General features: G+C 39.2%; 2 protein-coding genes across 2 annotated transcripts in view; both read left to right on the top strand.

The window, feature by feature from the left end:
• Positions 1–3,875, top strand: part of APOH (apolipoprotein H) — a 14,598-nt gene extending 10,723 nt beyond the window's left edge. Inside the window, exons 7-9 of the mRNA XM_029283749.1 lie at positions 471–650; positions 2,837–3,028; positions 3,660–3,875. Of these exons, the coding sequence (XP_029139582.1) occupies positions 471–650; positions 2,837–3,028; positions 3,660–3,724 (437 nt within the window). The 3' untranslated portion in view covers positions 3,725–3,875. The remainder of the gene's footprint in view (positions 1–470; positions 651–2,836; positions 3,029–3,659) is intronic.
• An 8,605-nt stretch (positions 3,876–12,480) lies between these two features.
• LOC107285836 (centrosomal protein of 112 kDa-like) lies at positions 12,481–20,761 on the top strand (the record flags this gene model as incomplete). The annotated part of the gene is made up of 3 exons (XM_015814097.1): positions 12,481–12,689; positions 19,335–19,525; positions 20,592–20,761. Coding segments are annotated over exons 1-3 (461 nt in total), but the record flags the coding sequence as incomplete, so codon positions are not given.
• Positions 20,762–21,101: the final 340 nt, after the last annotated feature.

Below are 21,101 nucleotides of genomic sequence, written 5' to 3' on the forward strand. Positions count from 1 at the left end.
ACTTCCCAGAACTACACACAGGGTTTACAATACAATAATTATATTCTGTCTTAAATTATATTATCCTTAAGTTAACAATTCTATAACATCCTTTAGCTCTCTTCTAAACTGACATATTAAACATCATTATTACAAATTATTTAATTTTAATAAAATATACTACATTAACAATCACAAATTTACTCAAAAACCAAATGAACTCTCTCCTCTGCTTTGATCAAAGTGATGGACAGCTGCCCTGTCTGGACTCCCTGCTTGGGTCATCAGCGGGAAGAGAACACTTTGGATACCCTACAAAAAAATTTGGGTGAAGGCTTTGCTCTCAGCAAGAAAGGAGTGGGCTGAGGATGACACCTTCTGTTCTTGCTGTCCAAAACAGTACATGTTCCTTACACTGGGACAAGCAGGAAATACAATTTAGCCCAAAATACAAGTCCTGGATTTCCCATTTTCTCTTTTTTTCTTAACAGCTGTAGAATGTCCTCCTCCAGAACCAATAGAACATGGATTCATAAACCGAGCTCTTCGTGATGTTTTTTATTACCAAGATACTGTGAGTTATGGTTGTAATCCACCTTATATTATGGATGATGCTTCAGAATCAAGGTGTGAGAAAACAGGAACTTGGTCAAATAAACCAACTTGCAAGGGTAAAATAGCATGTATTGTATTTGTTCAAAATATCTTAACAATGTATATGAATGTTCATAATGGTTAAGCCAGTTTATTTAACAATAATAATATCTGAATTCACAATAACAATATCTGAATTCACAAATGATGAAGAGGGACACAGAATGTTTAATAAATCTACAAATGACACAAAATGGGAAGTATAGCTAATAGCTTAGGAGAAATAAATTTCACATGATCTTGATAAGTAGAAAAACTGAGGTGAAAGTTACATAATTGAATTTAGTAGATTAGTAAAAAAACTTCACTTAGGAAGTAAAATCAAATGCATAGAAATAGAGATAGAAGTATCTGGCTTGGTAATCATTTTTATTTTAAAAGATATTGGAACAGCATTGACTGTATATTGAATACGAGTTAGCAGAATGATAAGGCTAGAAAAGCAATTTTTAATGTATTTATTATAAGTAATTTTTAGATACTTTAGTCATTTGATTCGGCTTGATTCTACTGTGGTCAGACTTAAGTACCGTTTCTGAGCATCACTTTTAGGATAGATACAGGACAAGTTCGAAGAAGTAAAGGGGTGACATCAAAGGACTAGAAATTAAATTGGGCAAGGAGAGAATGAAAGAACTGGGCATGTTCAGCCTTGAGAAGACTAAGGCTTCTGAAAGGATGCCACACAGAAGAAAGTCAAACTTGTTCCATTTTATTATTGAGTGCAGAATATGTAATAGTGGATTTAAAGCTATAGGAAGCTTAAAAAATTAAGTTTTTTTCTGACAGTATAAAAACATGTTTAGTTATTTACTATTTATTTTCCATCAGAATCCACAGATCCCTGATGGCTTGCAAATATAAAAACACGAAACAGAATCTATAGGCGCCTGAGAAGGGGAGGGGCATTTTTTTTCCAAATATTTCTACCCATCCAGCCTGAGCCAACAGATTGGATATACTGCAAATCCCATCAGCCGAAGAGTTCAGAGTGGCAGGAACTAGAAGAGGGCCTTTTCCCACTGTAGCCCTTGCCTTATGGAATATTCTCCCCTCAGAGAACAGAATGGCCCCAACCTAGTGGGCTTTTCACAAAGCTTTTAAAGCTTGGCTATATGTCTGGGCCTGGAGCAGGGGATGTGTGTAAGGCCCCGTTACATGGCTTTACTATTAGCTGATTAATCATCAGGGCTGCTGTTTCTAATAATTTACTTTGTGGATGTCTTTTTGTTTTGTTTTATAATTTTAGAATTGTAAACCGCCCAGTGTCAGTAGAGTTGGGCAGCTATAGAAATTGAATGAATGAATGAATAAATGCAAGAATGAATGAAAGCACAATACAAAAAAAAAAATCAAGTCACCTACAGTGAACATTATAATAATCAAACCGCACAGATTAAGGCAATGTTGGCTTTCAAAGGTTGTGGAAAATCACTCCATTTTTACACTCTTTCAAAATGATGCTTAAGTTATCACTGGCTACCTCGAGAAAAATGCTAGTTCATAGGATGAGGACCCCAACTGAGATATTGCCAACCCTGGGTTCCCCCACCAGTCTCACTTCATTGGAGTGGAACCCATCACTATTCTCATCCAGGGCAACTGTACCAGATGGATTAGTTTTACCTGGAGAAGGTGATCTTGGAAGTACCTCAGAGTCAAAACCACTTAGAACTTAAAATAATAACAATCAAAACCAACCTTTGAACTGCAGTGTTTACACTATTTGTTTAATTTGGGTGTGATGACCCTTACCTATTGGCACCTAGGCTGCTACTTTCTGCATAAGCTGGAGCTTCTAAATAGTCTTCAAATGTAGCCAAGATAGCTGTGAGAAATGTGTTCCCATCTCCTTTAAGTATAGCAACTGAGTCCCCTCCCCCATTTGTCTCAGTCATTTTAAAGTATGAATCTTTCAGGTACAACATGTAAAGGTATACTTATATGACTAGCTGCTTTGGAACACACACGATATTAAAAAAAAGGGTAAAGTCTTTTGGGTGAGGCAGAAAATATATAAAGGAAGTTTTTAAATAGAGGTTTCTGTGGAAAACACACAATAAAGTTGAATAGCCTGCATTTGACCACTTTTACTTAATTTAGAAAATCACCCGTTAAATAAAGTAGTCAGACATTATATGATTGTTAACCAATTATTTTTTTCAAACTATGCTGTTTATGTTCCTTCTTCGTCTTCCCGTAGCACCATGTAAAATATCACTTACAAGAGCAACAGTGTTATTCAATGGACGGAAAATAGAAGTGAAAGAACTTAACAGTATACAACATGCCGAGACAATCTGGTTTTTCTGTGTAAGAAAAACAGAGAAGTGCAGTTATAAAACACCAGCTCAATGCATAGATGGCCGACTTTCAATCCCTGACTGTTTTGAAGGTATGAATATGTTCTTTTTTTGATTAACACGAGAACAGATGATATGACTTTTTCTACATTAATTTGGTTGGCATTGTGGGAAACATAAAATTACTGGAAACATCCAGAGGTTCCAAGAATGGTATGGGGCAAAAATGCCTAATAGAGAATGAAAATCAAATTCCATCCATCCATCCATCCCATTTTGGAACTGCCCATCTCCCTCATAGAGATTACATGAGATTTATGCCTAAACATCTTTGAAGCCACTGAGTATATAAGATACTTTTGCCTGAGTTTTGACCACTTAATCTGCGGATGTGAGGAGCTTCCCATCCCTTCCACAGTGGTTGTGATGTTATAGGAACATCATTTCCAAATACTGGTGCACTTGCTTCCTATTGCACCAATATAGTAAGAATAAAGTTTTCCTGCATTGGAGGGAAAAGGATATGAGAAATTAATATAGCTTTTACAGTAATCATACCCTGTTTCTAGATGGATTTCATAAATACAGGATGGCTCTCCCACTCCCCCACAAATCAGATGTTGAAGAAGCAACCATGTAAACAGAGGAGCTTTCCTAGAGCTAGATTGTGTGTTTACTAAATAAGGATCTTGACTATATAAATGTGTAACTTATTTTATACAGAACTTGGCTGGTGGGCATCCTTGTGGACAAAAGATCCAGCAAACATGACTCCATGTAGGAACTAACGGAAGATATCTCCCTGTCCTGCATGACGTATCAAAAAAGGAGTGCTTATAAATGGAGAATTCAATTTTCTTCAAGATTACAGCTATTTGAAATACAAACATATACTTTCAATCAATGACATACTTACACTTAAATTGCATACTCTCCTGATATTTTTGTCCATCACATTACTTTTCTGAATACATGTACCCAGCATATGTACAATTAATGCTCTTTTATCAAATATAAGGCAAACAATAATGCACTATTGTTTACTTTGACGGGATTCTTATTATTTTAATATTTTGCTTTGTAAATTAGTCTAAAACTACTAGATTGTTTTGTTCTATGATGCATAAAATACCCCGACACTTTTCTAGCTTTGATTTAGTAAAACATGCATAGACCCCAATTATGAAAATTTCAAGGCACTTTATAAAAATATATTTTCAATCAGTAACACTTCAAAGATGGTTAACTGACAACATTGTTAACCTCTGTGTGCCTGTGGGACGTTCCAGGGTCTTGAGCACCTAACAAGGTCAATTCCTCAATTCATAATCAGGCAAAACTAGGATTTGCAAGAAAAGCTGCTTTCTTGTATTGATCTTAACAAGCAGTTAGGATCATACTGAGCTAGTATCTTTTAAACATAAGTGTATTTATTTATAATTAAGATGCATAAGGCTGTCCAGCTCAACATTGACTCTGGCCCACATTAAAAACAGATACAAACTTAAAAATGATAAAATAAGTGAGAAACATAGTGGGAAAAACAAATATATACTAACTAAAACACATCCTGCTTGCCCCATAAAGGGAAAAAAATCAGCCTTTCAGATATTGTCCAAACCTCTGGAGGAAGGCTATTCAAAGGGATAAGTGCTGTGACAGAGAAGTCCTGCTCCCTAGATCCATCAAATAATTTCAGTCATTAGAAGAGAGGTCAAGCATATCTGCTGTGTTGGATCTTATGGGTCAAGGAGAAACGATGAGAAAGAGGCAATCCTTTGGATAGTCAGGCCCTATGCTTTGAAGGCTTTTTATATGCGATGACCAATATCTTGGATTGAAACCAGAAGCTCACTGGCAACCTGTGCAGCCAACATAGCAGACATATTAGTGGTAATTGATGATATCAAAAGCTACTGAGAGACTAAGGAGAACCAGATTATCAACAAGTGAATTTAATGCTGTCTCTTCCTCAACAAGGTTACCCAAAAATAGGGAAGATTGGAGAAAATTGTACAGAACCATTTAGTCTAGTGATGACCTTGAAGAGAGGATACACATCTTTTCTCAAGGATGAATTTATGGCCACATGGATTCATCTAATGGTATACATTACTTTCTGGGAGGCCTTAACTAATCAGGGAAGGATATAAATCTAATAATGGTCAGACTAAGAATTGCAAGTATTCCTCCTCAGAAATCATACAAAACTTCCAATCCAAAACAGGGCAAGACGATGCCTTGGGCAGCTTGACAGGACCTCCTAGTCAGAATAATCAGAATTGCCTGTCAGTTATTTGTGGATATGACAACAGCCAAATAATAACTGCTTTTTGCCTTTTAGAAACATGATGTAATCTCTAATACGAACTCTTACATGTTTGTTCTTCCCCCCCCCCCCGCAGAGCAGGGGTCGCCAACCTTTCTGGGTTGGTAGCCTGGTGGGAAAGGGAGGGACAGGCACCTTTATGTACATATGTGCACACATGCAAATGTGGCTGCATGCGCATACACGCAAATGGGGTTGTGAGCATGCGCACTCCACAAATGGGGCTGCTAGTGCGGCGCATGGCTCAGCTAGCATTGGTGTGCGGCTCGGTTAGCGCCGGGGAGAGACTTGTGGCTCAGCTAGCACCGGCAAGAGGCACGTGGTTCAGCTAGCGTCGGCGTGCGGCTTGGGGCTCAGCTAGTTCTGGCAAGAGGCTCACAGCTCAGTTAGCACCAACACGCAGCTCATGGCTCGGCTAGCACCGGCACAAGGTAAGCACATGCACATGTGCGAATGCACTGGACACCCACTCACGCGGCCCGGTGGCCAAGAGCCCATGGCCCTGTAGTGGGCTGCAGCCCATAGGTTGGGGACCTCTGCCCCAGAGGAATTCTCTTCAGTCATTTTATCTCCCAAAATAATCCAGAGTTAAGTCATTTAAGCTTTTGTGGGCTGCAACAAGTACTCTGTATTTTCTCCAGGATCATATTGGCAGCTTAAGTTTAAGATTAGAATTGCTAATTATAAAGAGAAAATCAGTTTCTGGTTGCCTGCTTCATTATAAAAAAGGTTCATATATGCTATTTGTCTAGACCAGGGGTAGGGAACCGTGGCTCTTTTATGACTTGTGGACTTCAACTTCAGCTGTTTCAGGAATTCTGGGTATTGAAGTCCACAAGTCATAAAAGAGCCAAGGTTCTCTATCCCTGCTGTAGACATTTGTATCTTATATTTACCTCATCAACTGATACAGATCTGGCAGTGTGAACACCAACTGGGTACTTCACCGGATTCTTTAAAGCTTCCCTTTTTATCAACCAAGTAGCCAAGAATCCTCCACAGATTTCCATCCCTCTGATCTCTTTGTCTTGGCCTGTCTTGGCCATAACACTAAAAACTATTTAATCCCATGCACTCTAAATTCTGAACCCCATAGCAGTCTTTATGACTCAGCAGAATTGTCTTTTAAGACAGAAATCCGACATGTTTGTATATGTGTTTCGTTCTGTGTATTTAAGACTGAAGCTTAAAGATACTTTGTCTTTTTCTAACTCTGTTCTTTTCTAGTGCTTAGATCTTGTTTTGGGGGGACAGCTGCCTGACTTCTTTTCTTGAACTACCTCATTAGCTCCATTCCCATGAATTTGCTGAGTATCTGAGAAAGGTCTAGACTCTAGGCCATCAGAAGTCTATCATCTCAGAAGGGTTGAAATCTAAGCTAGCTCAGATCTTACCAATACAGCTACATAGCTCCAGCCTTTTAAGCAACTATGCAAAGTGTCACTGAGCACTCTTAAACCATTAAAACTACTGAAAGGGCTCCAGCAGGAGACTGGCTTATTGCATGGAAAGTAGAAAGCCTCATGTGGATTACTAAGCCAGGGGCAATGGGAGGGGATCTGCTTGGGGGAGGAGAGGAGCGAGGTATGTATCAGGATGCCTAATACCATGTTTCTCTGAAAATAAAACCTGGTCTTATTTTTATTTTATTTTTGTCTCCAAAAGAAGTACCAGGTCTTATTTTTGGGGGGTATCTTTTCCACGGTCTCATCTCGTGGCAGCGGCACCGACAGCCCCACCCAGCTGGCCCACTTCTTCTGCGTCTGAAGGAAATGCCTCTGCAGCTGAGAATGGAGCTCTGGATTGACACGCATGGCACCCCCAGCCTGCATTTTGCTATCAGAGGCCTTCCGGAAAGGCCTCTACAGCCAAGCACTGAGCTAACGGATTGAATCTAAAGCTTGGTTCTTGGCTGCAGAGGCCTTTCTGGAAGGCCTCTGATGGCAAAATGCAGCCCGGGGGGAATCTGGAGCTCCCTTCTCAGCTGCAGAGGCATTTCCTGAAGGCCTCTGATGGCAAAATGCAGGCTGGGTGTGTGTGTGTGTGCCGCAGAAGTGGCTGGTGAGGCAGGTGTCAATTTATGGGAGGCCTGGCTGCAACCGTAAGTAGGTGTGGGCCAAGTGGGGCAGCTCCACCACCCCCATCCTAGCTTGATTTTTAGGTGTGCACCTCACCCCAAAACTAGGGCTTATTTTGGGGGGTAGGGCTTACATTAGGTCCACCCCAAAAATCAAGCTAGGTCTTATTTTCAGGGTAGGTCTTACTTTCGGGGAAACACAGTACCAAAGCCCAAACATCCACTTTGGTTTGCCATCTGAAGGTGAGAGATGCTATCCAAGGCCTCAAAAATAACAATGACTTCATACTCAAACAAGCTGACAAAGGAGGGTCAGTTGTCTTCATTAATAAGGAGAATTATGTCAATTGGCTGATTTCACATGTTGCATTAAACCAAATCTAAACCACATTGTAGCTTGATGTATGAATTCAATAAGACTCAATTTTAAATCAAGATGTGATACTATGAAATATTAAATACATGCCAATATTCCCTAACATATAGCTCAAAGAAAGATAGTAGTATAGTAATATTAGCTAGAAAGTGATGTTAACATTTATAAATAACATCGGGGAAGACATAAGGTTGAGGTTATACATCACCTGACCCATGGTTTCCTTAATTATGGCTTATTGAATAACCTACACATAGCTGGATGTCTAAACCACATATTCAGCAATGTAGTGAGAAGTCTATTTCTGATGCTACCACTTGAATTTTCCTATATTAACCTGTATCCTCAAAGTACAGTATCTAGCTCACTTTGTTGATTCCAAGTATACACCTCTAGTTAAATAGTGATTGAACCAGGCCAGCCATACATATGGAACAATGTCTTTAACTTTCTCTTTAAAAGGTAGCAACAGTTTTAAATGTTTACACAAAGGTGAAACATAATCAAGCAGACGACCCTTTTATTTTTCCTTCCTCAAGTCCAAGCTTCCAATGGACAGGTTTGTTCAATAATGCAGTGCTGTGGAAAACAAGGAAAAAGACAGCAACTGAGATGTCCCAAAGAAACAGCGGGTGTAATAAGAAGTGCAGGATCAGCAGAGGACATTGCAGGGACCACAAACAGTTCAAGGAAGTCCAGGACCCGGATAGTTGTTTCAAGACCTCAAAATGCTGGTTCTAAAACTCTGAACAAATCAGATAAAATGAGGTAGAAACTAGAAGGCAGGAAGATACTACAGTAACAATATAGTAAATGAAAGCAAAACCATAGGCAGCCTTAGTAACTAGGATTTAGGAATAATATATAAGGTATTGGCCTAGAAACCAGCAGACTGAGTTCTAGTCCTCCCCCCACATGAAAGGCAGCAGGGTGACTTTGGTCTAGTGACTCTCAGTCCAACCCACCTCACAGGGTTGTTGTTGTTGTGGGGAAAATAGGAGAAGGGAATATTAGGAATGTCAGCCCCACATTATTTATCAAAATAATAAAGGCAGGATATAAATACATGCATACATACATAGCAATGACAGCTCCATTTTCTCCCACCTTAATACATCTTGTTTAACTCTGGTCCTTGTTTAACATAATAGTTTTGAAATAACACACAATTTGTATTCATTGGTGATACCCAAGTATTTTACCTTTTCCTCCATTTTAAACCCATTTTATTCAATATTTTATGTCCTTCAATCTCTCCCCCCCCAAAAAACAACCCCCGGTGAAGGACAAATCATTGTAATGCAAAGGAGCACAGAAGACACAAAATCCAGTTAAAGTAAAAGAAGTAGATTAGAGCCAATACAGGCAATAGCTTCTGAGGTGAGCAGAAGAGTTCACTAAAAAGCTTATTTCCACCTGTAATTTATTGTAGGGAATGGATTAAGTCCATTAATTAATGTTGTTGCTGCAACGCTTCCTTTGGCTCCGGCAATGAAGCTTTTGTCCCTCTCTTTTAAGGCTGTTTCTTTACTTTTAATGCAGTAAACCAAGACAGAAGATCTTCAGTTTCCCTGAAGCTGCATCCACATCCGAAAAGGGTGCAGCCATACTGGTGCAAAAACATGGTTGAAGCCATCAGTCCTTTCACCATTCCCGACATTCCTGAAGGACACTAAAACCAGAACCCACCACCTTCTAAAAAATTATACAGATAGTCCTCGACTTACAACAGTTCATTTAATGATTGTTTGAAGTTACAATGGCAATGATAAAAGTGATGTATGACCATTTTTCACACTTATGACCATCCCAGCATCCCCAGGATCACATGATCACAATTAGAATGCTTGGCAACTGGCTCATATTTATGACCATTGCCGCGTTCTGTGGTCACGTGACCCTCTTTTGCGACCTTCTGACAAGCAAAGTCAACGGGGAAGCCAGATTCACTTAACAACCCTGTTACTGATTTAACAACTGCAGGGATTCACCTACGAAACGTGGCAGAAAAATCGTAAAATGGGGCAAAACTCACTGAACAAATTTCTCAGCAACATAAATTTTGGGCTCAGCTGTGGTCGTAAGTCGAGGACTACTTGTACTTACCTGCAAAGCCCTAGAGCAGTGTTTCTCAACCCTGACAATTTTAAGGCATGTGGACTTCAACTCCCAGAATTCCACAGCCAGCAATGCTGGCTGTGGAATTCTGGGAGTTGAAGTCCACATGCCTTAAAATTGTCAAGGTTGAGAAACACTGCCCTAGAGGCTCATCTTCACTAAGGGGGGTGAGGCCAAACCCGAGCTTTTGTCTTTATTTCCAGAAGGCAGCAGCTTTCCTCCGCTTTGCTTTCTTCATTTCCCCCCTCCAGTAAAAATAACCCCACCAGCTTTTTTGACCTGGAAGCCCGCCCCTCCGACACCGAATTCTAACGTTCCCGGAAGACTCGCAAACTCCGCGTTGCGTGGCAACCGCCCGCCAAGCTTTTCACCGGAAGCGGAAATCATTTGGGTCTGCTCGCCACTTCCTCGCTGAGAGAGAGAGAGAGAGAGTTGGGCGCGAGCCGTTGGCTGCGTTTGGATGGGCTCCTAGCAGCGGTTGCGTCCCTCCTGGCTTTCCTCTTCAGGCCTGAAGCGCAGCCTTTGGAGGCGCGGGGCTTTTCCCAGTCTCATGTATCCCCCTCGCAGCGGGAGGAGGAGGAGGAGGAGGCGTAGCCGGGTCGGTGGCGAGGGTTTGGGAGGCTCCGAGACAGTTCGGTTCCCCTCTTCCGTCCCACTCCTTTAGACCTCTTGGCAATTTCATCCTTGGGTGAAGGGTTTGGGCTAATTCCTTCCCTCCGTGGGGAGCTGGTGCCCAAAAGCCTCCGACATCGTGGACTGCGTCAGGTAAACGGGGCTATATTGTCAGGAAGGTGGGGTGAAGAGCCAAAGATTGCAGGGAGCCCATGTGAGCAAATGCGCCCGTGACTGAGGTTCGGTTGTTGCTATCCCGCGAACTTAGTGGCTCTGAGTGATTTGACGTACTGAACCACAAATTAGCCGAGCACATTTCAGCCTGTGTGGACTGTAATTGGATGTGGTTCAGTGGGTTGTGAACACACACACACACATGCACACATCCTGATTTACTGAGTCATGGGGGAGACTGTAGTACAGTGATGGCGAACCTTTTAGAGACCGAGTGCCCATACTGCAACCCAAAACCCACTTATGCATCGTCGGGGTGCCGGGTGGGTGTTGCCCATTGGGTGGGCGTGACTGCGGTGGTAACGGCAGACTGGGTGGGCCTAAAAAGTTCAATCAATCAATTCCAACTTTGCAAGGTCTTTTTTTTCCCGTGAGAAGTTGAAATTGACTGATTGATTGAACCTTTTTTTTTGCACATGGCGGCGGAGGCCTAAAGTGAAAAGGTTTTATAAAACCCAGCTGAAGGCATAGGACTGGGGCGATGCCGTGCGTGCCCACAGAGAGGGCTTTGAGTGCCGCCTCTCGCACCCGTGCCATAGGTTCGCCACCACTGCTATAGTACAAACCCAGCTAGAGGTACAAACTTTTGAGTGAGCGTGAAATAATTCAGAACTAAAAGAGTTATCCTACCTGCATTTTCATAGAACTAAGACGATCACTTATTGGTTAGCTGTAGCGTTTTTGCTGGGAACAGTGGCTTCTCCCCCTCTGATTGGAAAATTCTAAACAACTCTTATACATATTTATACTGAGAAAAAAAAGCTCCTTATGAATTAGGATTAACTGTATTTAAGATTGCATTAGTAATTTTGGGGGTTGTGATCACATTTTCTATGCTCGATTCACTACAGATTGGGAATGACTGGTAATTATTTATTTGCCTGGTTTTTGTGATGATTTGATAATTAAAATAGCATTGACGTACTATTGAAATGTGTTTGAAAGTGTTGTAGGTAACACAGACTTGTGATATTTTGATTGGACTGCTGAAAGCAAATTCTCTGGAATGGTCCAAAGAGAAAATTTCCATGAGTTTGTGAGTACTTCTTTTTGTTACATCTAGGTATTTTTGTAATCGTTTTCAGGTTCTGTTCTGTGGGGGACTTGAAGACCATCACAAAAATATCCTAAGTGTAACAGTGTGAATTAATGTCCTGCATTTAATACAAGTAGTCCTCAACTTACAACCATTCATTTAATGACTATTCAAAGAAAGTGAAAAAAATGACTGATGTCCATTTTTCACATTTATAACAGTTGCAGAATCCTTGTGATTACATGATCAAAATTCAGACGCTTGGCAACTGGCATGTATTTATGATGGTTACATGTCCTAGAGTCTGACAAGCAAAACCAACGGGGAAGTCAGTTACTTAACAACCTTGTTACTAATTGAACGATTGCAGTGATTCACTTAACAACTGTGGCAAGAAAGGTCGTAAAATGGGGCAAAATTCACTTAACTGTCTTGCTTAGTCAAGATGGAATAAATTTTGAGTGCTTCCTTTTAGGAGAGATGAATTATCTTTTAATTTGTGAATGCTATATTATGAGTTTTGCTCTATTGAAAATATAAAGTAATTCTGGATTAAACATTTATGGTGTTTGTACTGTCAGCCATACTTAGTATCTGCTGACCAACTAAGGGTAGGTATATTACTGGTGGATTCATTGTATTTTCTGTATCCCTCCTTTTCTCTCTCCCTATTCTGAAAGGTATAAAGGGAGGAGGACAAAAAACATTTATTTCCTGAGGGGAAATATTTTGTGTGATGTTTGATGGCCTTTTAAAGTTATGAATACAGTGATAGCATTCTATATATTTGATATAATATAGTCCTGTCTTTCTGAACATTTTTTTCAGTGTTCTTGGATAACACATCTGCATAGTTTATTGACTGAGCACAATGAGCAGTGAAGAAGAAGCATGGGAGAAATTGGATTCAGAATTTGACCATTATGTTGTGGATATGAAATCTTATGTTTTAAAACTACCTCATAAATCAGGTAAATAATTAGACAATTGATGCATTTCACATTTTCCATTATATAAAAGCATAACTAAGTAAAGTAAGTAATAATATTTAACTTTTAAAATTACTGGAATACATGATTTGGAAGAAGCTTACATGCTAGCAGATATACAATTTTTCCTTATTATTTTCAGTGCAAAACACAAAAATAGAATAAAGTGTTTTTGAGATACATAGAATTCAGTTTTTAGTTGATAATTTAGAAAATATTTTCTTTGATGATGTGATGTAGGCTCCAGGTATGGTGAGAGGTCTAGTGTTTTAGTGAAGGTGAAAGAAGTGTATGAGTATATGCGTGTGTACACACACACATATATTCCTTTTAATCTTGGGATGTCCACATACAGTAGGTATCTCTGAAAACTGTTCAAAGCAGATAGAGATTTTCTGCCATTGTAGTAAAAAAAAAAAGGTTTGTAGAGACAGTACTAAAGACAGTACTAATCGTATCTCCTGGAATGAGAGAGGAACCAAGTTAATTGCCATGATACCCTTTGCTTTAGCAAGAACCTGATGTAACTGAACTGTTCTAATAGTACAATACTGTAAAGTATTCAAATTCTACTAAGAGATTGCCTGCGATATTTAAATAAAAAAATGTAGAGGAAAAAGTTTGGTAAAGAAAAACAACCTTCATCTTTCACTATATTTTCGTATAATGTTATTGTCCAATAATTTTTTCATTGTCCATAATTGGCTGGTACTGAGTAAATGGGAGACAGAATAGAATAACTCCACTGCCAAGTTAGAAATTATGAGAAAGATAACTTCAACTTAATTTTAATTTCAGTAGCGGTAATTTAGTTTGTCAATTTGGGATAGTGCCAGTGAGATTTTAGAATGTATTTGTCTAGTCTCAAAATAAATATAGAAGAAATTATGCCACTTCTAACCAAGTAAACTGGTTGCTGCATATGATGGTAATGTGAAATAATAACAGGGTGTTTGTTTGTTTTTAAAAAAGAGTATACTGACTGAAGAGTCTGAGGGAGCAAGAACTACAGGTCTAAAGAAGTCTGAGGAAATATATATTTTGCAATGGGCAAAAAAAATAGAAACATAGAGGAAAATAGTATTATACAGAAAAAATAAATTAGTATAAAATGATACCAGTCAAAATGATTGCCAGATTCTAGGCAATGAACAAAGTGGCACTAATGATAGAATATGAAGTGTAGAAACTCCAACATGGAACATATGGCTCAGTTACTGACAAAAAGGGATATTTAGGAAGAAAGCACAAAAATAATATTACTTTAAATCAACCAGGTTTACAGATTTAAAGGAACAAAGCAGGCTGAGAAAATTAGAGATGAAAAAAAGCCGCAGAGAGAAATAAAAACTCTGCAGTTTTTACATGGAGTGAGAGATATAAGTACTCTATGTTAACATGCAAATGTTGCGGTTTCAGGTTCAGTTGAAAGCCTTTTGCTTTCTATAAGGAGTTTATCATTTATTAGCTTTTCCGTGGACATTTGAAGAGTTATAAGTTGAGAGATAAGGACTTCAAGAAATTAACTCCAAATTTGATTACAATACTCTTTATGAAAAACGAACTGCTTTACCGTTATTTAAGAAAACTGTAAACAGAGTTTATAAAGGAGCCTTTTTTTAAAAAAAATACTTTGTTCAAACAAAATACTTTGTTTTATATGGTATCTCAAATACAGTGCAGTTATAAAAAGTGATAGAGCAAGGAAGGTGGTCAAAAGATGGTGGCATTGCAACTCCAGAAAATTCTGATTAAAATGGATTATCTGTACTCCTTTTCGGTCAGCAATCAGACCTGGATATAGTACAGACTTGGCATTGGTTGCACTGTTAGATCTGGCAGGAGCGGGATGGTACATCCATCCTTGCTCCTCTTGACCTCTCTGTGGCTTTTTCATTACTGTCGACCACAGTATTCTTTTGGGCCAACTTAGGGAAGTGGGGGTGGGTGGCACAGACTTTTGCTGGTCTACTACCTTTCTCCAAGACCAGTCCCAATTTGTTTTGATAGGAGATGAGAGGTGCAGTTCCACAGCCCCTACTTTGTAGGTGCGCAGGACTCAGTGCTCGCTCTCCTCCTTTTTGATATGTAACTGTTGAATGAGATCATCTATCACCATTGGATGAAGTGTCATCAGAATGCTGATATATACCTCCATCCTGGGTGAAGTGAGTGAGATGGATGTTCTTTTGCAGTGCCTGAGTTATGGGGATCTGGATAGGGAACAACATGCTTCAGCTGAACTTTGGTAAAGTGGAGTGGTTGTGGGTGGGTGAGGAGCGCTCTGTTTATCATCTTTGGTCTTGGATGGTTTTTCATTACCTCAGACAGGTGCGTAATCTAGGGGCCCTCCTGGACTCAAGGCTCTTGCTCGAAGAGCAGGTAACAGTCGTGGCTAGGAGAGCCTTTGCTCAACTTCATGTTGTGTGCCAATTACACCCATTCTTGGGTAGGGAGGCTCTTTGCTCAGTCACTCACACTCTGGTCATCTCCTATCTGGACTAATGCAATGTGCTCTAGATGGGGTTACCCTTGAAAAGTATCCATAAACTTCAGCTAGTACAGAATGAGGCTGTGTGAGTTGTTGTGGGTGCCCCAAGAATAGTCCATGTAACACCTCTGCTGCACAAGCTGCACTAGAGACTGGTTTGTGTCTGGATCCAATTTAAGATGTGTTTATGATTTTTAAAGCCCTACATGGCATGGGACCAGATTCCCTATGGAACTGTCTTCATCCCATTATATTGGTCCATCCCACCCAGTCAGGCAGGGAAAGTATCTGCAGACCCGGTCAGTTAAAGAATTGCAATTGGCAGGGCCCAGGAAAAGAGCTTCCTCTGCCATTGGCCCCTGCCCTTTGGAACCTTCTCCCCCCAGAGATGAGGCAGGCCCAACCCTCCTGATATTTTGTAAATGCTTGAAGACCTTGCTCTGTTAACTTGCTTGGGGCCCACAGAGAGCTAGCTAATACTCAGAAGCCCCTCCTCCACCTTTATAATCTTGAATTTTAACTATTCCTATGTTTAATTGTTTTTATTATATATAGTTTGTATATATAAATTATTATTTTGACTGTTTGTACACTGCCCAGAGTTGGTCTATGAGGAGATGGGTGGTTTTTAAATATGATTATATAAATAATGTGGTAGACAGTTTGGAGAACACCAACATGCCTAAGTTAAATTTATTTTTATTTTTAATTTATTTTATGAGATAAAAGATAAGAATGAAAGAATAAAAATTAGGGAGCTCGATGCAGTGATGAGAGCAGTTGGATAGAGAGCAATCATTGGCAAATCTGCGGTAAATAAAAGGAATTATTATTTAGTTCAACTTGAAAGAATGATACACAAAGATAACAACTTTTTGTTTGGAAAAACTGTTAAATTCTCAGAATCTTCAGAGGGAAAGGATGCAGTAGTTAAATGTAGCAAAAAGAAGCTGATTGTTATTTGAAGAGGCCAGTAACAAAAACTAGAGATATACAATGTTTAGATCCAAAGGAGTCTCTTCTCTGTACTTGTTGGCTGTTCCTTAAAAGCACCACGACTGTTCTGTAGCTCACATGGTAGTTGCACAGCTCTGGAAAAATATGTGTTTGAGTTAAGTCATTAAGGAGGCAGTAGCAGAATTTGACCATGTGCTGCTTTTGCTGCTCTGTGCCTGACCCTTAACATTCTTAACTCAAATGTATATTTTTCTGAGCCCCTGAGGTTAGCATGTGAGCCCAGGAAAAGGTGCTTTAAAAAGCATTCATCGGCTATTAAGAAAGTGTCCACTCTGAATCTAAAATACCTTTGCCTGCATAGGATGTGAACACTGCACACTTGGATAGAGAATGCTCATTTAGATTGTATCTAAATATCACAGGTGACAAGTAACTATAGCTGTTTTGACTTTTCTCTGCACCAGTGGAGGATATTGCATCCCTGCCATGCTTTTGCTATTTGAGGGAAAGTAATGAAGCAATTATGATACAATGTACAAATATGCAACTATTTCAGCAATCAACATTCTTGAGAGCAATCTTGCATGTCCCCCAATGCATTCCTACTGTAGCTTTAAGAATGGAATTGGAAGAATGGAGGTTAGATCTATATTGTTACTTTTAGGTACTGGCTGAAATTAGTATTTAATTTAGCCACCTTAGTTGCTCTGATAGCAAGAGATAACTTCCGTTCTTTGTGGAAAACAGGCATTAGAAATAAATTGACTCTTTCCTCGGATGCCCTGCAATCATTGGGATACATGCCAAAAATATTGAACATACCGTGCTTCCTGGAAAATAAGACCTACCCTAAAAATAAGACCTAGCTTGATTTTTATGTGTGCCCCTAATATAAGTCCTACCCCCAAAATAAGCCCTGGTTGTACGAGGTGGGGCGATGTGCACGCATAAAAATCAAGCTGGTTTGGGGGGTGGAGCTGCACCATGTGCCCTGCGCTTGCTTACCTTAGGACCGCCGCAGCCAGGCCACCCATCCCCTGACACCTGTCGTGCTACTGCCTGAGTTCTTTTGCAGCCACTTGCGGCCAGATGCCACATGGAGCATCATGCCGGGGCTGCTGCTCATGGCAGGAGGCTGCGTGGCGCATTGCACCATGCCGCACGGGAGCGGTGGCACCGATGTGATGTGCCACATGGCCTCCTGCCACAAGCAATGGCACCGGCACCATGCACCACACGGCCTTCTGCCACAAGTGGCGGCACTGGCTTCACGCACCATGTAGCGTCTGGCCGCAAGCAGCACCGGTGCCAGGCACCACGCGGCCACAGAAGAATTCGAGCAGCGGTGCGACAGGTCTTGGGGACTGGAGGCCTGGCTGTGGCGGTCCTAAGGTAAGCGGGTAAGACATTCCCTAAAAATAAGACTTGTTGTCTCTTTTGGTTTTATTTTTGGGGAAACACTGTAAAATGAACATTAAAAGGCAGCAAATGATTATTAAAGATCCAAAGTGATTTAAAATGTGGCGTTATTCCCATAATGCTACTTAGATTCCATACTTTTTGAGCCTAGTTCAGCATCACCCATCTTTAATTACCATACCGTTCTCCAAGGTTGTGTTTCTCTCTCCTCTTTCTCTGTCTCTCTCTGTCTCTGTCTCTGTCTCTCTCTTGTCTCTCTCTTACACACTTGACTCCTTGAAATAGATTTGCTTTTTTTTCTTACTAGTGTTAAAAAAACCTCCTTCTAATAGATATTGTTTATAATTGATTTGAGATGTTAATTTCTTGATTAGTGCAGGGTTTCCAATAAAACATTTTCCCTCCTCACAATTTCATATTAGTATTAGTCTATAATGTGAATTTCTCACATGAATTCGTGGGGGTCAAAATGTATTTGCTTCCCTGTGCCTAATTCCTTTGAATGTTGAAAGAGTCATTCATTGCTTACTGAAGTGATATAAGAATTTGTCTAATTTTCAAAGGAATCACACTTTAGCCATCTAAACAAGCCCAGAAAGAATTATTTTCTTTTCACATGAATAGATACATCAAAATAAAAACCCAATGATAGAACTAAAAATTTTGTAAGTTAAAGATGCCATCCTGATCAGAAAACCTGAATTTAATTGAAGAAAATTAAAAAAAAACCATTATCCTGCCACGGAAACTTTATTAGTAGTTTATCCACCTGTATAAAATAACAATAGGAATATATCATGTATCAATATAAAGTTTATAGTTATTTAAAAATATAACCTCTAAATTACAGGTAGTCCTTGACTTACATCAGTTTGTTATAACAGCACTGAAAGAAGTGACTTATGATCTGTTTTTCACACGACTGTTGTAGCATCCCCATGGTCACGTGATCAAAATTGGGCTGCTTGGCAATTGGTTCATATTTATGACCGTTGCAGTATCCCGGGATCATGTGATCAGCTTTTATGACTTTCTGGCAAGCAAAGTCAATGGGGAAGCCAGATTCACTTAACAACTGTTAAGTGTTAGTAACTTAACAAGTACGGTGATTCATTTAACAGCTGTGGCAAGAAAGATCATAAAATGAGCAAAACTCACTTAACAAACGTCTTGCTTAGCAACATAAATGTTGCGCTCAATTGTCGTAAGTCGAGGATTACCTGTAATCTGTATTGTAGGAGGGATTTCAGTGATATTATTTTAGGTCTGCGGAACTAGAAGGAACCACATTGATAAATTAAAAATAATCGTGGGCTGCAAAGGAATATCTGGTGTCCTGATTGACTGTTTGCCGGTTAGCAGAGTGGCAGCAGTGAGTCATTGGAGGCACTTGGCAGCATGTCTTTTGGGATGGCAGCTTTGATGAATGTACTGAAATTTTCAAAAATGCCAGTGGGCGGCACAATCCACAAGGTGGATTGCAAGTTGCAGGTCTGCTCTAGAGTCAGGAGATTTAGGCATTATGTTTTACAAATTTGAAGATTTCCCTTTGCCTGTTTTGCCAATTGATTTAAAAATGTTTAGCACATAACTATTTTCTTTGATTTTTTTTTTAAAAAGAGTCCTTATTTAGAAGTAAATGTATTCAGGCTCTCAGCAGCTTAATGATTTTTGTGTTATTAGGCACTTAAGGATAATATTCTGCATAATATTTTAAGCAGTAGGCTTGTTTCGTAATTTTTATCTTTTGTCTTCTTCAGAACGTTACAGATGTGCTGTTTGGATTAAAAAACTTTGTGAGCCTTCAGGTGCTGGTACAGGAATTGTTGGTAGAAAGAATAGAAACTTATATGCAAAACTGCTTCTTCATATGCTAAAGCGAGGAGTGCTGGAAGGACCGTTTACACAAAAACCTGAATCAGGCATATTGAAAACACTTCCATCATACATGGTAAATATATAATTCTTTGCGACAGTTTAAAATCGGTATGTTTCATATTTCTATTTATGGGAAGAGAGAAATGATTAGGGTTTGTTTTATTTATTAATCCAATTTGTATGGCTGCCCTGTTATTCAGAAACTGGGGTTAATGAGCAATCCCTTCACCTTGAGAATTAGGCTAAAAGAAATAAATTAAAACTGCTTTGAGGCACAATAAAAATGCGAAACTATGTCAGAGCTCCCATAATAATGTCCCAAACCAATGCCTGGGTTTACTCTAGAGTCTAGATGCTTAGTTGAATAATACATCACAGGATGATATTACCACTAATTTAGAACAAAATAGTATTAACATTAAGAACTAAAATATGATTTAGAACTGTTAAACATGATAAGACGCATAAAGAAAATTGAGGGCAAGGAAAGATAGCAAGGATGCTGCGCATGACCTTGTTGCAAACAACTGTAAAACAGATCTGAAGTATAAAGAGGTTACATGGCTATTAATTGCTGTCATATTCTGGAGGTTATTTCAATAATTTTAATAACATCTGCAGTTTTTCTTAAATCTTGATCTGATGAGAGATGTTGAACACAGAATTCATAGGATTCATCAGGGAAAGTTTGAATTCCGGGACATTAGTAATGTCTTGGGCACTTTTGTAGAAAACATAGTATGAGAAGATATGAGCCAAAGATTTTACTTCTGCAATATCAAAGCAGACAGAGCTGCATGTTTTTGAATATGCCTCAGTTTATTGATATTACAGTACAGTCATGACAGTTGTAAGAGATTCAGGTATCTTAATAGGGAAGTTTGTAAAATATATATCCTGTGCACATTTGAATAAATTTCTGATTTAAACTTGCAACAAAAGGTTTATTAATTGGAAACTGAGATGAGCTACTGTGTCAAGAGCTCAGGTCATATATTATACTAAATGATGGTTTGTTGAATAGGTCCAATGACTACCTAGTATTTAGAGTTATTGTGGAATTTATTAAACAAAGTAAGGATTATTTCTGGAAACTTACATTGTGAAACATGTTTCAATATTCTCTTCTGAAAATCTAGTCAATCTATTTTGATGAACCAAGTTCAAAAAGAGCTTGGAGTAACATGCCAGAAGATTTACGTGACTGGGTCATGGAAGAATTGGGCCAAAGTGACTATAAACCAGATGAATCCTGGAAACTTTCCTTTAAAGAAGAGTCTGCTTTGGTTAGCACACCATCTAAACAGAGGTAAAAATTGGAGATGTAATAATAAATGCTAGACTGTTGTTCTTTATATTTTCAAAATGAGTAATTTTTAAAATAGATCATGGTTGTAGTTTATATTTTGAGAGACCTGGTTTCTTCTGATGTGGTAGATTGGCCTTTGTTATTTAATAGGATATCAGCTTATTAAGATGGCTTCATTTGTACTTAATGGCTTGTCCTTACTATTTGGTGGTTACATTTCTTTTTTCAGTACCATGCTTCATTTTTGCCTAAGTAATTGTGTTTTTACTGTCAGTGTGTTTTTACTGTCAGTTAACTGTCGTGTTTACATGATAAAAAGTTCAACGCAAACAATATGAGT

The sequence above is a fragment of the Protobothrops mucrosquamatus genome, unplaced genomic scaffold (assembly GCF_001527695.2).
Source record: "Protobothrops mucrosquamatus isolate PMUCROS unplaced genomic scaffold, P.Mucros_1.0 scaffold_80, whole genome shotgun sequence".
In the NCBI taxonomy this organism is placed as follows: domain Eukaryota; kingdom Metazoa; phylum Chordata; class Lepidosauria; order Squamata; family Viperidae; genus Protobothrops; species Protobothrops mucrosquamatus.